This window comes from Canis lupus, chromosome X (genome assembly GCF_003254725.2).
Source record: "Canis lupus dingo isolate Sandy chromosome X, ASM325472v2, whole genome shotgun sequence".
Taxonomy (NCBI): domain Eukaryota; kingdom Metazoa; phylum Chordata; class Mammalia; order Carnivora; family Canidae; genus Canis; species Canis lupus.
The window spans coordinates 77,394,502-77,411,482 of record NC_064281.1 but is presented as its reverse complement, the minus strand read 5'-3'; the positions used below and the strand labels follow the sequence as shown (position 1 = coordinate 77,411,482).

The 16,981-nt window shown below is 38.9% G+C and overlaps 1 protein-coding gene across 2 annotated transcripts; it reads left to right on the top strand.

The window, feature by feature from the left end:
* The first annotated feature begins 3,823 nt into the window (after window positions 1-3,823).
* Window positions 3,824-16,723, top strand: MORF4L2 (mortality factor 4 like 2). 2 transcript variants are annotated; one of them, XM_025431582.3, is made up of 4 exons: window positions 3,824-3,891; window positions 6,655-6,743; window positions 13,579-13,683; window positions 15,174-16,723. In XM_025431582.3, exon 4 carries the CDS (start codon window positions 15,198-15,200, stop codon window positions 16,062-16,064), a length of 867 nt encoding a protein of 288 aa, XP_025287367.1. In that variant the 5' UTR covers window positions 3,824-3,891; window positions 6,655-6,743; window positions 13,579-13,683; window positions 15,174-15,197; the 3' UTR covers window positions 16,065-16,723. The 2 variants fall into 2 exon arrangements, with proteins under 2 accessions (XP_025287367.1, XP_025287366.1); XM_025431581.3 differs by lacking the exon at window positions 3,824-3,891 and adding an exon at window positions 5,015-5,286.
* The last annotated feature ends 258 nt before the right edge of the window (window positions 16,724-16,981 follow it).

Below are 16,981 nucleotides of genomic sequence, written 5' to 3'. Positions count from 1 at the left end.
TCTAGTCAATGTTATTCAAAGTAGCAAACAAAGAATCTGTAACGTATTTTGAGGCCCAGAAAGACAAGATATTATAGCTGATCAACAAGAACTGACAAGGGCCTGGGCTGGAGAAGCAGGCAAAGTTCAAATCCTGACTTCCATACTTGTGCACACTGAGAAAACAATCGAACATCCCTATATGTTAGTTTTAAATCTTAAAATGTGTCTGATAATATGCAGGGTGTTGTATGTCTGAAACTAATATACTATACTTCAATAAAAAAGGACAAAAATTTTTGAAAAAATATACAGGGTGTCTCAATAGCTATCATTACCTCGCTCTACATTCTGCAGCACCCTCTAGTGGAGTGTACAAAAATCAACATCGCATTTCTCCCTTCCAAAGCAGTGGTTTTAACTTCAGGATACATTGGAATCACAAGAACAGTGTAACAGAGATTACCAAACTCTACCCCTAGGATTTCTGATTCATTAGGTTTGAGGTGGGGCCTGAACATCTGAATTTCTGACAACTTCCCCAAAAGTGATTATAATGCTACCAGTGTGTCTAAGAACCACAGCTCTAAATCTCGACCCTCTTGAAAGCCATCTAGGAAAAGCCCACAGCAAATATCATTCTTAATGGGGAAACACTGGGAGCCTTTCCCCTAAGATCAGGAACAAGACAGGGATGTCAAATCTCACCACTGCTATTCAACATAGTACTAGAAGTCCTAGCCTCAGCAATCAGACAACAAAAAGAAATAAAAGGCATTCGAATTGGCAAAGAAGAAGTCAAATCTCCCTCTTCGCAGATGACATGATACTACACATAGAAGACCCAAAAGACTCCATCCCAAGATTGCTAGAACTCATACAGCAATTTGGCAGTGTGGCAGGATACAAAATCAATGCCCAGAAGTCAGTGTCATTTTTATACACTAACAATGAGATGGAAGAAAGAGAAATTAAGGAGTCAATCCCATTTACAATTTCACCCAAAAGCGTAAGATACCTAGGAATAAACCTAACCAAAGAGGTGAAGGATCTATACCCTAAAAACTACAGAACACTTCTGAAAGAAATTGAGGAAGACACAAAGAGATGGAAAAATATTCCATGCTCATGGATTGGAAGAATTAATATTGTGAAAATGTCAATGCTATCTAGGGCAATTTACACATTTAATGCAATCCCTATCAAAATACCATGGACTTTCTTCAGAGAGTTGGAACAAATCATCTTAAGATTTGTGTGGAATCAGAAAAGACCCCGAATAGCCAGGGGAATATTTAAAAAGAAAACCATAGCTGATGGCATCACAATGCCAGATTTCAGGTTGTACTACAAAGCTGTGGTCACCAAGACAGTATGGTACTGGCACAAAAACAGACACCTAGATCAATGGAACAGAATAGAGAACCCAGAAGTGGAACCTGAACTTTATGGTCAACTAATATTCGACAAAGCAGGAAAGACTATCCACTGGAAAAAAGACAGTCTCTTCAATAAATGGTGCTGGGAAAATTGGACATCCACATGCAGAAGAATGAAACTAGACCATTCTGTTACACCATACACAAAGATAAACTCAAAATGGATGAAAGATCTAAATGTGAGACAAGATTCCATCAAAATCCTAGAGGAGAACACAGGCAACACCCTTTTTGAACTTGGCCACAGCAATTTCTTGCAAGATACATCCATGAAGGCAAGAGAAACAAAAGCAAAAATGAACTATTGGGACTTCATCAAGATAAGAAGCTTTTGCACAGCAAAAGAACAGTCCACAAAACTAAAAGACAACCTACAGAATGGGAGAAGATATTTGCAAATGACATATCAGATAAAGGGCTAGTTTCCAAGATCTATAAAGAACTTATTCAACTCAACACCAAAGAAACAAACAATCCAATCATGAAATGGGCAAAAGACATGAAGAGAAATCTCACAGAGGAAGACATAGACATGGCCAACAAGCACCTGAGAAAATGCTCCGCATCACTTGCCATCAGAGAAATACAAATCAAAACCACAATGAGATACCACCTCACACCAGTGAAAATGGGGAAAATTAACAAGGCAGGAAACAACAAATGTAGAGGATGTGAAGAAAGGGGAACGCTCTTGCACTGTTGGTGGGAATGTGAACTGGTACAGCCACTCTGCAAAACTGTGTGGAGGTTCCTCAAAGAGTTAAAAATAGATCTGCCCTACAAGCCAGCAATTGCACTGCTGGGGATTTACCCCCGAAGATACAGATGCAGTGAAACGCCGGGACACCTGCACCTCGATGTTTCTAGCAGCAATGTCCACAATAGCCAAATGGTGGAAGGAGCCTCAGTGTCCATCGAAAGATGAATGGATAAAGAAGATATGGTCTATGTATACAATGGAATATTACTCAGCCATTAGAAACGACAAATACCCACCATTTGCTTATACACGGTTGGAACTCAAGGGTATTATGCTGAGTGAAATAAGTCAATCGGAGAAGGACAAACATTATATGGTCTCATTCATTTGGGGAATATAAAAAATAGTGAAAGGGTATAAAGGGGAAAGGAGAAGAAATGAGTGGGAAATATCAGAAAGGGAGACAGAACATGAGAGACTCCTAACTCTGGGAAACGAACTAGGGCTGGTAGAAAGGGAGGTGGGCGGGGGCTGGGGGTGACTGGGTGACGGGCACTGAGGGGGGCACTTGATGAGATGAGCACTGGGTGTTGTGCTATATGTTGGCAAATTGAACTCCAATAAAAAAAATAGATAAATAAATAAATAAATATAAAAACAAATCTCGGCCCTCACCCCTCTGTGTGTGCGTGTGCACATGCATGCATGCACACAAGTGTATATGATTGATAATTTAAAAATATTAATTTTTGTTTTTTTGAAGTTTATTTATTCACCCATCTAATAAGGAATTTGTGAGGAATAAAAGAATATCCATGTATAGGATATGACACAGGATCTAAAATATAGAAAGCATGCAAAAACCTAAGTATCAGTGAACATAAATCGTCTACTCAAGGTCTCACAGCTAGTAAGCCGGGAATTAAAATTAAGTCTCTAACTCCAAAGACATAACAAAGTGTAGCAGTACCACTACAAAAAATAGGGTGCAAACACACTTATTTAATAAAAATTTGAAGAGAAAAAGATCAGTTTTCAATATCAGGGTCCAAGTTCTTATCTGTCTTTATTGACTAAATATCCACCTACATTTTCCACTGGGGAGTGTTGTTAGCATTGGAAAAGATGCACAGAAAAGATTCAGATCTTCATGGGCATCAGTGCCTGGGGTCATTGATCAATTCTGACCCCACAAAAAGGCAAGGAAGAAAGGAAAGAGGGCTGGAGGGGAGAATTTTTTTAAAGAAGAAATAAGGAAAAACATATGAATCTAGAGCTATAGTTCTCTGTCTGGTTGGGCTAATTACAAATGTTAATTTGATTTTTCCTTAGCAATGAAAGATATACATGACCTCTATACATTGTGGAATTCAACAAATCAGAAAGGGGGGTAAAGGGATCCCTGGGTGGCGCAGCGGTTTAGCGCCTGCCTTTGGCCCAGGGCGCGATCCTGGAGACCCGGGATCGAATCCCACATCGGGCTCCTGGTGCATGGAGCGGGCTTCTCCCTCTGCCTGTGTCTCTGCCTCTCTCTCTCTCTCTCTCTCTCTGTGACTATCATAAATAAATAAAAATTTTTTAAAAAAATCTAAAAAAAAGAAAGGGGGGGAAAAATCCCAGGATTCCAGGGACTAACAGCCAATCCTTTGCTGGGATTTGGTGGCATCTAGTGGCAGATTCAGGAGGTATAAACCTCACCCAGAGAACTTTCTGGAAAACTAGCTGAGTGCTACTTGCCTGAAGGGCACTGTGCTTGGAGATCAAAACAAAAAGGTAAGAGAGCCTCAGCTTCTACAGAAATTGAGAGTCTCTATGTGTGTGTGTGTATGTGTATATATATATATACATATATATATATATATATAGAGAGAGAGAGAGAGAGAGAGAAACTGAAGGGGAAGGTTATCACATACAGATATTTGAGGCAGAAAATTGTGTTTGTGCCAACAGAATGGCAGGCAACGTTGGAGGGGGGAGAGAGGATACTAGGGAACCGAAAAAAAAAGCTGCTCTTTGGAATTGCTAAGATGGGAACGTTTGACTCTTACCTTTTGGACGGCTATGGTTTAAAACAGGATTTTGGCAAGAGAAAAAACGTGGGAAGCAAGTGTATTTTTACGGTCTGAAATTAAATCGCTAGGAGAGGTAAAAATATTCCTGGCAAATGCTCTTTATTGGTTATGGTCGCCTTGACTTATTTTATTTTTCATTAGAACAATTTTCAAACTTCTAGAAAAGTAGAGAATATTCTGTACACAGCGCGCGTGCACGCGCACATGCACATACGCATGTGCGCGCGCATACACGCACGCCCGGATTCCAGGACACACGCCGACCCCAACGCTGTCTCTCAACGCTAGGGGCGCACGCCTGCGCACAGACACCACCTCCAACGCCACGAGGGCTGCCGCGCGCACATCCCAATCTCAAGGCCACGGGAGCTCGCCCGCGCACACAGAGGCCCCAACACCACGCCCACACACACCCACCACCCCAGCTTGTACACACATTAAAACACCCGCTCTGTTTTCTTTTTCACTCCGATAGTTGCGCAAGAGGTTGGGGGCGTGGCCCCAAATTTGACCTCGCGCTTCCCCACTCGCGGGAACCTTAGCTCATTTCCGCCCATCCTGTTTCCGCAGGCCACGTAGGCACTTCCTTTCCCAGTGGAAAAAAAAAACCCATAATGCCTCCCTGCAGGGGAAAAAAAAAAAAAAAAAAACTCTGGCCAGGGGAACTCTGGGTCGTGAAAATAGGCCACGTGAACACCCTGCCCTATAGACTTATGACCCAACGGCTGTCGCGCTTTTGAAGGGCGGGCTAAGAACCTAAGAGGGCAAGCGTCATTGGCCAGAGCCTTCTCTAAAGCAGAAAGATGATTGGTTTGCTTCAAGCCTTAACCGTGAAGAAGCAGGTTGCTAGCACCCGCCTTTACTGCGGCGAAGAGTCATCGCTGACGTGTTAGGCTTCGTCCAATCATTTGGTTATGGAACATTCTAAAACTTAGACAAGACGATTATCATTGGCTGGAGACCATAAGCCCGCCTCCAGGGTGACGTGTCTGCCTATGGATATCAGTTGCCAGAGAAACCTGGCTTTACTATGGCGGTTGGAGGGACGGCAGTGATCACACGTCGGCTGCTGGAAAGAACTGGATTCTCGTTTCAGGTTTCGGGGTGGGGGTGGGGTGAAAGGGTTGATGGTTTATTTCTATCGTCGCATATATTGACAATATTAAGTAGTGCCTTCACAGTTGGGCAGAGCTGCTTTCAAATTCCTACTCGCCAACGCCCAGCTTGGGCTGGCTCCTGTTCTTTCAGTGTCTCGGTTTCCATGTTTGTAAAATGGTGATAGTGATAGTATCTACCTCAGAGACGTGTACCTCAGAGGCTTGTACTGTGTATTAGTGCGTATAAGACGCTTAATACCAATCCTGGTTCCGAAAGATATTCGCTATTATTGTGGAGTGAAAAACCCGCGTAATAGAATGAGAAAAAAAACAAATTGTGTAAATTTGTTCATTACAGTGCTTTTTCTGCTCATCAGATTCTTCTTATAAGAAATTTGAGCTTTAAAAGAGACATATCAATCTTTGCCGATGAAATAATTTACTATTTGAGAATTAGCTCAAAATAGCGGGGATTGGAATTTTCCATATTGAAAAGTTTAAAAGGCGGGGGGTGGGGGAGATGGAGAACGAGAGCGATGAGGAGATGAACCACATGCGATGAGTAGGCCTTGTTTGGATCCTGATTTGAACACACCAACTTAAAAACACTTTAAGATGCATCGGGAAAATTTGAAAATGGATTTGATGTGTTTTTTTTTTTAAGGAATTGAAGTCAATTTTTTAGACGTTATAATGGCATTAATGGTTGTGTTTTCAAATTATCTTTATTTTGTAGAGGTATATAGGAAAATATTTGTGGATTAAGTAATAAAATGTCGGAGAATGACTTCAAATACGTTGATGACTGGGATTTGCTTCAAGATAATCTCAGCGGTAGAGGGAAGTGGGGAAGGGTATAGATGAAACAAAACTGGCCCTAAGTTAATAATTGTTTGAGCTAAGTGATGGGGCATATGAGGTTCCTTTTATTATTCCGTCATCCTTGGTATGTGTTTGACATTTTCTGTAATAAAATACATAAAATCAGCTATTCAGTGAGCTTAAAAAAAATCGGAGTGGGGGGAGCAGTGGGTGGGGTTATAGATAAAGCAAGATGGCCTTCAGTTGGTAATTGTTGAAGCTGGGTGATTGGTATAGGTTTATAATACTCTTCCTTCTACATTTTTATTCATTTGAAATTATCCTTATTAAAAAGTATAAAAATACAGTTACTTTATCAAAAATAAGGATAAATGTACAATAAATTTGAAAATATAACCACAAAAAAGGAAAAAGACACATTTGTACATTATTTATCAGCAGTGGTGTCCTTTGTGTGTGATAAAATGCATTGGTTGATGGAGAAAAAAAGGATCTCATATCTTTTTACTTTATGTCCTTTTCTGTCCCCTTCTTTGACCTTCCAGGCCAACATCAGAAAAGCTAAGTTTGCTGTATAATAAGGATCAGAAGATCTGATCCTGATTGCAGAACCATCCCTGATTACAGAATCTGAGTAAGTGCCTCCCTTCTCCTGGTCTCAATTTTCAAATAAGATAATTCCGCATAACCTTCCTAACTGTCCAGGAATATTTTGAAGATTAATAAGCCCCTATCTGGGAAAGCACTCTAAATTCTAAGAAGGGAAAGATGAAGCTAAGTCCACTGGTGATTCCAGTATAGCAAGGACCCAAACAACAGAGGACTGTATGATCTTACATTCTTTGATAAAAGATATTATACTTGATACCCTATAGTTAGTTTCATATATATATATATATTTGAAATTTTTATGGCATCTCATGTACAACATAATTTAATGGTTGAGAGCAAATACTGACTTCTTAATTTGGATTCTATCTCTACCACTTATGTGATCCTGGGCAAGATACTTAACTCCCTTTGTTGCTAAATTACCTAATGTGTAAAATAGAAATGATAATAGTTCTAGTTTGTAGGATTTTTGAAGAGATTTTGTGTAAAGTACCAGGACAGTGCTTGGCATATATAAGTGTTTGCTTTAATAATAATTATGGTTCTGTTAGTCATTCTGGTACATCCTGGTTTACACACACATAAACTCTAAACTTCTAAAAGCAGTGGATTCTTCTGTTTGGAAATGTAAAAAAATTAATACTGTTGGTTTCTTTCCTGATTTTTCCAGAAGCAGCAGTTACCATAGAACTGAATTCTGAAATTACGACTTCTGGTTTGTCTTAACAATCTAGAAAGATTTTGAGTTTATTGATCATATTTATTATAAGAGAATTTCCAGGAGCTATAATTTTAACTAGGAAATAATAACTATATTCAGTGTGTTAACAGCTTTTGTGTCATTCCTCCTTCGTCTCAGACTCAAAAAATATGTTAAACAGAAAGGAAGTGTTCCAAGATTCAGAGGAGAATGGATAATAAATGTAACTGGCATGGTATATGTGTATTAGAAGGTTTATTCCAACAAACCATAGGAGATGTTGTTCACATTCATTGTGATACACCCATACCAAAATGTTAGCCTTAGGAGTCTGCATTCCTAAATGGCCCATCACTTGCATGAGATGAAGGAAGGTTTTTTTCAGTTACTTGAGAGCTTCATTTTCCCATGGAGTCACTATATTTTCCTTGTAACTTTTTTTTTGCCCCTTCTGAAAACTGGGTTGCAGAGGAGGGCGCTGCCATGGTGGAAAAGATGGAGTAGATGGGTAGGCACAAAACCCCTTTACAGGAGGCCATTTGGAGAATGATTAAGGGCAAAAGGCAGGGAGGTGGGCTGTTAAGCTGGTATGAGCTTAGAGAAGGCAAGGTCCAGGGTATCCTGAAATGGAAAAAGCCTCAGAGAGGAAAAGGACCTTGACCTGTGCCTCCCAAGAATGGGGGCAGAACCTAGAAGGGGAGGGGGGAACAGTCTGAATGGTATGCCTACAAAATGTATGATACACAGTGATACTTTACTGAAAAGTCCAGCTGTGTGGGATCTAAGGATAAAAATCAAAATCACTGAATTTTAAATATATATATTTTTATACAGGTTTTTAGTCATGTAATATGTGAATATATTATCTTCATAATGAAAAAGTTTTAAGTAATACAGAATAGGCTCGGGTTTCCATTTCTTCACTTCCAATTCTCTTACTCTCCAGAGTTAACTGCTATTAGTTTTATTCCCTTTGAGATCTCTAAATTATGTACCCTGTTTAAAAACATACATATATATATAAAATACTGTTTTGTGTTTTCTTTTACATAAATATGGTATCACACTATAAGTATTATTTTGCAACTTGCTATTTTTATTCAGTAGATTATCTTGGATGTCTTCATGGCCATTCATGGAGTTCTATTTGATTCCTTTCAACAGTGGTATTCTTTTAACTAGCATGATAATCCATTTAAGGAAAAAAATACCTTTTATCTTTCTAAATCACTAGTGATAGTCCTCCAGGTTTACTCCAGTGTTTTGCTATTACAAATAACTCCTCAAACATCCTTGGAAACCATTTACAAGTATTAGAATATTCTAGGGCAACATCTGTGTCTTTATGATAATTAAACCAATGTAATACTGGTGTGAGAACAGACATCACTGTGACAGAACAGGTGACCTAAAAATGGTAATAACCTTTAAAAATTGAATAATCAGAAATCATTGGGAAGAGTACCTTAAAAGATGCATGTACATCTAGGAATTTAAAATGTCCTATGATAGAATTTCAAATCAGTGAGGAAAGGATGACCTCTTCAATAATTAATAATAGGAAAAGTTATGTATTTGGAATAATCTAGGCATACCAAGAAATATAGGAAATCATGCTTATTGATTTGAGAACGTTTTCCCTAGATGTGACCTAAATGCCAAAGGTCACAAAGGAGAAGGTTGACATATTTGTCTGTGTGATACGTACATGCACACACAGACAGACCCAGAGAAGGAAAAGGAGTTTGGAAAAAATATTTCCAACATACCCAAGAAAACTTAGGATTTGATTGTTAGAAATCAATAAAGGAAGCAAACAACCTAACTGAAAGAGAACAAAAACATTCACATAAGAAAAAGATACACATGAAAATATGAAAGATACTCCAAGATATTACTACATACTATAAGCAAAAAAAAAGTTTCCAAAAGATGTTTATCCTATGTTGTTGAAGGTATAGGTGAATGAACTTTAATGTTTTTGCTGGGAGTACAAATTAGAGGGGTTCTTTGCAAATTAAATTTGCCTTTATCTCCTCAAAGTTTAAACAGTTCTTCTGAGAATAATTCTGAAATTCCTAATGCTCTAATATATCTGTACACTTAGGTCTATTATAGCATTTCTATAATAATGAAGTATTGGAAACTTAATGTTGATTAATAAGGGACTGGTTAAATTCTGGCACATCAAGATAGAGTGATGTGGATATTAAAAAGAATGAGCTAGGTGTGTGTGGACAAAATGATGCCCACAGTGATAAAAGGTATGGGGCAATATGTCTCATCTTTGCCAAATCAAATATAAAATACACATTTAGTTTTAAAGATACGTATTCGTGTGAGTATGTACATAAGATCTGAAAGCCTACACACTCATTCTGGGATGGGGGTGGGTAAAGGGAGAATTCCTCCATCTTTATGTATTTTGGAATTTATATATACATATGTAAAAGAAAGATTACCTACAAAATTAACTACTTGGGCAAAATACAGATTTTCAGTTCATAATTTACAAAATAAATTCTGGATAATTAAATTAAAATCTAAAACCTCCATTAGTATGACATCATTTAACACTGGAAGGAAAAACTAATATTTCATTATATAAAACTTTAAAATCTTAACATCAAGCTTTGTAAAAGAAGATTAGGGGAAATAATTGTCCCAGACTGACAACTCTTGATATATAAAAAGATCCTATAGATGTTACAGTCACTAAAACCCAATTGAATGGGCACAGGACAAAAGCCTATATACCCAATAGATGCTTTTTAAATGTTAAAGCATCTCTAGTAAATGGAAACAGTAAACATTTTATCAAATTTTGTAAATGAGCCTAGCCATTGCTCACCAGAGTATAAGTGATAGTTTTACACACTACTTGTAAGGTTAGAAATTAGTACAGCATGGGGGAAGTAATTTGGCAACATGTTATTACCTCTTGACCCACTAAATCTGCATCTGTAAATATTAAATAATAGGAAATAGGACAGAAATGTAGTAGTTATTACAGGGTAAATTGAAGGGGAATCACTTTCCACAAAGGTTAGATTAAGGTATGACCATTTGATGATAAACAGCTCTCCAGATTTACATATATTATGTTACATGGGGAAAATAACCAGTGGTGATATCGATTTTTTTTAGGGAGGATTAGATGTGATGTCCAATATAAGCTCACCTCTGTTTAAATGAGAATTTACACAGAAAATAAAAAGAACTAGGCCAAACCCACAAATGTGTTTTCTCAATGTCTGGCTTATCTTAGAGCTGACTTATAGAAAACAAGTGGAAAAATACTTGATGACCTGTCCCTAATTTGTGCCTCCATTTTCTTGATGTGTTGAATTTCTTCCTCGCTTGGATTCACCTAAGTGTTGCTCTGAAATATATACAGTACAAATAACAAGACCTGTGGCAAGTAGATTAATGGTGTAGTTCTGTAACCAAAACTAACACAAGATGTTTAATAAACTTTGGAGTACTAATGTTAGCTTCATACGGTATTGGAGATGGAAGAGAAATGTGGACTAGTGTTGGAGAGTTAGGAAGGAAATAGGACTTGTGTGGTATTTAGATGGAGACAAGGGAGAGCATGATGGGAGCAAAGAGTAGGTATACTAAGCCAGTAAACAACATTAGTAAAACCTGAAACTCAAGACAATCTAGCAAACTCAAAGTTTAAAGTGGCCCCAAATTAATCTATAGTGTAAACTTTTTAAATGAATGTGCACAGCACATCTGTCATTGACCATGGAAGCAGTGTTAATCTGGGAAGGGAGGTACAAAGTGCAAAGCTGTCCAGAAACTTGTATTAAAAGTGGAGCCAGACATCAAAAAGGCAGGTATTCCCTTCTTTTGATGTCTGATTTCTGACTTTCAGGTAGGAATAGTTGCTTGTTTGGTCTGTAGGATACTTAATAAAAATAAAAGTACTGGGATGCCTGGGTGGCTCAAGTGGTTGAGCGTCTGCCTTTGGCTCGGCGTGATCCCAGGATTCTGAGATTGAGTCCCGCATTGGGCTCCCTGAGTGGAGCCTGCTTCTCTCTGCCTGCCCCTCCCTCCCTCTCTCTCTCTCTCTCTCATGAGTAAATAAATCTTAAAAAAGTACTGAGAATTTCTGTAAAGGCTATTTTTGTGGCGTTTTTAAAGATTTTATTTATTTACTCATGAGTGACAGAGGCAGAGACACAGGCAGAGGGAGAAGCAGGCTCCATGCAGGGAGCCCAATGCGAGATTCAATCCCAGGACTCCAGGATCATGCCGTGGGCCAAAGGCAGGCGTTAAACCACTTAGCCACCCAGGGATCCCCTATTTTTGTGGCTTTATTCACTGTCGCAAACGTTGACTTGTGGTACAGGTACTTCTCTATATAATGTCAGACATTTCATTGAGACTTCATGAGTGATAGAAGAATTTGTAGAGAGTAACAGAATTCACCCAGTTAATTAGAACCGGGTAGAATTTGTTTTTCATAGTTTTCCTATGAATGAATATATGTAATTAGTGCCAACGATGTACAGTAGAGTCAGCTATCATTTTCAAGTTCCTCAGTAAGGAATTGCTGATGACCGTGAGACTTCCAAAAATCTTCCTGTCCAACCTGGCCTTACTTCTGTTTTACACTGGCTGGCACTGAGCCATCTTGCTTTCTTTAGTTGATATTTTAATTATTCCCTTTGTTTTGTGGAAACTTTGCACTATATTAGCTCTGAGGTAGGTTTTCTGTATTTAACTAAAAACTCTGATACACTCAGATACTTTGTCCCCTGTCCTGGTCACAATGAATGTTTGTTTAGAAATATTTTTGTATGCTTGATAGCTTATAGTGTAATGCCATGACACACTGGTCACTGACCGTTCACAGGATGTGTCTGTATATCCCTCTCAGGCAGGTTTCTGATTCCCACAGGTTCTGTATCCGTATTCACAGATTTTGATGCTCTCTGAGGACCACCTTTGCCCTTTATTTTCTACTCTTTGGGTACTTTTACTTAGAGGATATCGTTTGCTTCATGAAAGCCCTAGCACTCGGGCCTCTTTCTAATAACTGGTTTCCCTGATTCTAGGTTCTAGTTGACTAGCATTTTTTACCTCTATTTCCCCCAACAGGGCTTTCCTGACACCTGCTCACATCATTTTAAGGGTAGGGATTGGCTGAGGGGCTTTTTCTGTGGGTGAAAGTCCACAGTTAACCAAAGAAACCTGGTTTAAGGCTGATCCACCATCATCCCTCATTTCTTACCAGAGGTTACACCGATTTTAACAGTCTGGTATTTATTCACCTAGGTACTTATGCATTTGTACATAACAGTTTAAAACAGGAATTTGATCACACACTACATAAGAATTATATGAGACTGATTGTTACTTCCCGACCTGTGCTGTCTTTTTGGGATCCTATTGTACATATTATGCAATATGCCTATTTACCCAATAATGTAGAATTGAGCATCTTTCCATGTTCATACGTGGTTCTCTGCTTAATTCATTTGAATGTTCTTCCATAGTTTGCATACATAATTTATATTACCACTTTCCTATTGAATATTTGTGTTTCCAGTTCTTCAGTATTAAAAACACCACTGCAGTGAACATCTTTATATCCATATTCACATGTATTCCTATAAGATACTTTGCTAGCGGGATCCCTGGGTGGCTCAGCGGTTGAGCACCTGCCTTCGGCCCAGGGCATGATCCTGGAGTTCCGGGATCAAGTCCCACGTCGGGCTCCCTGCATTGAGCCTGCTTCTCCCTCTGCCTGTGTCTCTCTGCCTCTCTCTCTCTCTGTGTCTCTCATGAATAAATAAAATCTTAAAAAAATAAAACGTTGAAAGATAGTAAACTTAAAAAAAAAGATATTTCGCTAGCTATTTAGCCAAATCATATTTATGAAGTTCTTAAGAACCTGTGAAATCTGAGGGTAGTTTCCCTCATTCCATAGATGAAAAAAAGAGACTAAGAGAGCATACATATTTTGCCCAAGTCCTCACAACTTTTAAAAGGCAGAGCCTAAATGAAGTAGGTCTAACAGTGGAACTTACATATTTTCTCTGATATTACAGTTGCAAACCACATGGTCAAAAAATTAGATTTTTAAAAATTTTTTTCTGAATTAAAGTTTATCTTCATTGCAGATACCTGTTTTCCTTTCTAGGTTGTGTCTTCCACCTCATCCTTCCAGACCATCCCAGGAGATTTGGGAGGTTCCATCTGGGAAAACACTAGGAGTACTTGGAAGGGAAAGAAGGAAGAGGATTATGTAAGTCAAAAAAATTGCTTCCTGTGTCACACTATAAGAATCATAGCCCCCTATTTTTCATCTTTATCTTACTAGTTCCCTCTGCTGCATTTTATACTGTACATTATCCCTTTCCTTTCTTAAAACTCTTTTGACTTATTTGGCTTCCAAAATAACATTCTCCTAATTCTTCTATGGCTGCTCTGACCATTTTTGTGTTGTTTTTGGTCTCTGCTAATCCCTTAAATACCATTCTTTTAGGTTTTTCCAGAATTTCATACTTTGGTTCAGTTTTTCTTCCTCTTCTGTCCATGAATGACTTTGATGGCTTTCCTAGCTTCCAGTAGTAGCTGTGTGATGATTACCCTCAGATCTCCATTTCAGGCTCTGACCTTCACCTGAGCTTTAAAGTTAAATATCTAACTTTACATCTCACACGTAGTAGATCCAGTACTGAAGTTCTTTCCTCTCTAATCCACTTCCTCCTCCTCTAGATGCAGTCTTATTTGGTGATAGTACTAATGACCTAATCACCCATTCTCAAAACCTGGAGTCATCACTGACTTCTCTCTGATTTATCACCTTCTCCAACAAGCTAATACTGACAGTGGTGTCATGTACCATTTCTTGTTTGCTCCAAAATACTCTGTGCCTATAACCGTCATTGTACTAACCTCGTTTTTTTTTTTTTTTTTTTTAAGATTTTATTTATTTATTCATGATAGTCACACAGAGAGAGAGAGAGAGGCAGAGACACAGGCAGAGGGAGAAGCAGGCTCCATGCAGGGAGCCCGATGTGGGATTCGATCCCGGGTCTCCAGGATCGCGCCCTGGGCCAAGGGCAGGCGCCAAACCGCTGCGCCACCCAGGGATCCCTAACCTCGTTTTTTTAATTGTCACCTTAGATTTAAACCCTAGGACCTAGCATAGTATCTGTCCCAAAGCAGATAGGCAATAATGTATGATAACTAATTGAATAGATGCATTTGTACAAAGCCACCTTTGACTGCTCCCTCTTCTTCATTTACCAATTTCTGTATTCAGTTTCCCTTGACTCTGTCATCACCCTAGTTCAGGATTACTTGGACTCCTACAAAAACATTTACTGCTACTCATTTTGCCTCCAGTCAACTAATCTTTCTTTGTTCTTTTATCTTGTCATTTATCCTGTTCAGACAGTTTTAATTTCAATTCCACTGCCTTTTGTAGTTTCTTTTCCATTTAATTTATTTTTTTTCTAAAATTATATTTCTGTCTTTGGAGTGGCACCAAAAAACTAACTTATGGGCAAGTCTGATGAGCGATTGGATGGGGTGAGTAGTGGTTGGTAGTGAAAATCAAAAAGAGGGTGGAAGTAGTAAGTCAGTCACTTACAAATGATCCTGAACTAGGATTTGAAATCTAAATTCCAAGAAAATAGCTTGTGTTTTACTGTGGTAGGCCTTTATGAAGTAATATGTGTTAAAGGTCACGATAGAAAACAACGAAGTAAAATATTTTATATATTACAGTGGTTGGAATAAAAACAGGGTTGAATGAGTTCCAGAAAGCAGGGTTCTCAAACTCGTGGACAACAATCTGCAGAAGAAGACAACTTCAAAAAACCAACTAGAAGTAATATGCAGAGAAGTAAGATGAGAGGGGCCTCCTCAGGAAAGAAGACTGCTGGTCCACAGCAGAAGAATCTGGAACCAGCTCTCCCAGGCAGATGGGGGGGTCGCTCTGCAGAGAACCCCCCTTCAGGATCAGTGAGGAAGACCAGAAAGAACAAACAGAAGACACCTGGAAACGGTGATGGTGGCAGTACCAGTGAAGCACCCCAGCCACCTCGGAAGAAAAGGGCCCGGGCAGACCCCACTGTTGAAAGTGAGGAGGCATTTAAGAATAGAATGGAAGTTAAAGTGAAGATTCCTGAAGAATTAAAACCATGGCTTGTTGAGGACTGGGACTTAGTTACCAGGCAGAAGCAGCTGTTTCAACTCCCTGCTAAGAAAAATGTAGATGCTATTCTGGAAGAGTATGCAAATTGTAAGAAGTCGCAGGGAAATGTTGATAATAAGGAGTATGCAGTTAATGAAGTTGTGGCAGGAATAAAAGAATATTTCAATGTGATGTTGGGCACTCAGCTGCTCTACAAATTTGAGAGGCCCCAGTATGCTGAAATTCTCTTGGCTCACCCTGATGCACCAATGTCCCAGGTTTATGGAGCCCCACACCTACTGAGATTATTTGTAAGAATTGGAGCAATGTTGGCGTATACGCCCCTTGATGAGAAGAGCCTTGCATTATTGTTGGGCTATTTGCATGATTTCCTAAAATATCTGGCAAAGAATGCTACATCTCTGTTTACTGCCAGTGATTACAAAGTGGCTTCGGCTGAGTACCACCGCAAAGCCCTGTGAGGGTCTACTGACCACTCACTGTTATGTCTGGTATCTGTAAACACTCTTTTCGTTCTTAGTCTTTTTCTTGTATAATTGATGTTCTTTAAAATTGTTAATGTATAACAGGGCTTATGTTTCAGTTTGTTTTCTGTTGTGTTTTTAAACAGAAAATGAAAGGAGTACAAGCTCCTTTTCTCATTTCAAAGTTGCTACCAGTGTACGCAGTAATTAGACGAAGAAGAAACATTCAGTAGAACATTTTATTGCCTAGTTGACAACATTGCTTGAATGCTGGTGGTTCTATCCCTTTGACACTACACAATTTTCTAATATGTGTTAATGCTATGTGACAAAATGCCCTGATTCCTAGTGCCAAAGGTTCAACTTAATGTATATACCTGAAAACCCATGCATTTGTGCTCTTTTTTTTATGGTGCTTGAAGTAAAACAGCCCATCCTCTGCAAGTCCATCTATGTTGTTCCTTAGGCATTCTATCTTTGCTCAAATTGTTGAAGGATGGTGATTTGTTTCATGGTTTTTGTATTTGAGTCTAATGCACGTTCTAACATGATAGAGGCAATGCATTATTGTGTAGCCACGGTTTTCTGGAGAAGTTGATATTTTAGGAATTGTATTTCAGATCTTAAATAAAATTTGTTTCTAAATTTCAAAGCAAGTATTTTGCAGCATGCCTTTAATATTATTGAGGCTGACTAGTCCGCGGGCTCGGGAAAGATCTAGGTGGTATCAGAGAGTTCTGACTCCCAGTAAAAGAATTCCTTTTTCTGTTGGGTGTGGCAGCCAGGAGTATGCTGTCATTGCCAGTTCCCCTCCTCTTCCCTCATTGTGGCTTCTCAGAGTGACTGCTTTCTAGTGCTGCTTATAAGAACTCCTTGCCCCTGTGAATTGGGCTGGCATAACAGAATATTTAGTG

Bases quoted from the DNA above. Each gene is read 5' to 3' on its own strand.
- MORF4L2 (XM_025431582.3), top strand. From the start codon at position 15,198: ATGAGTTCCAGAAAGCAGGGTTCTCAAACTCGTGGACAACAATCTGCA.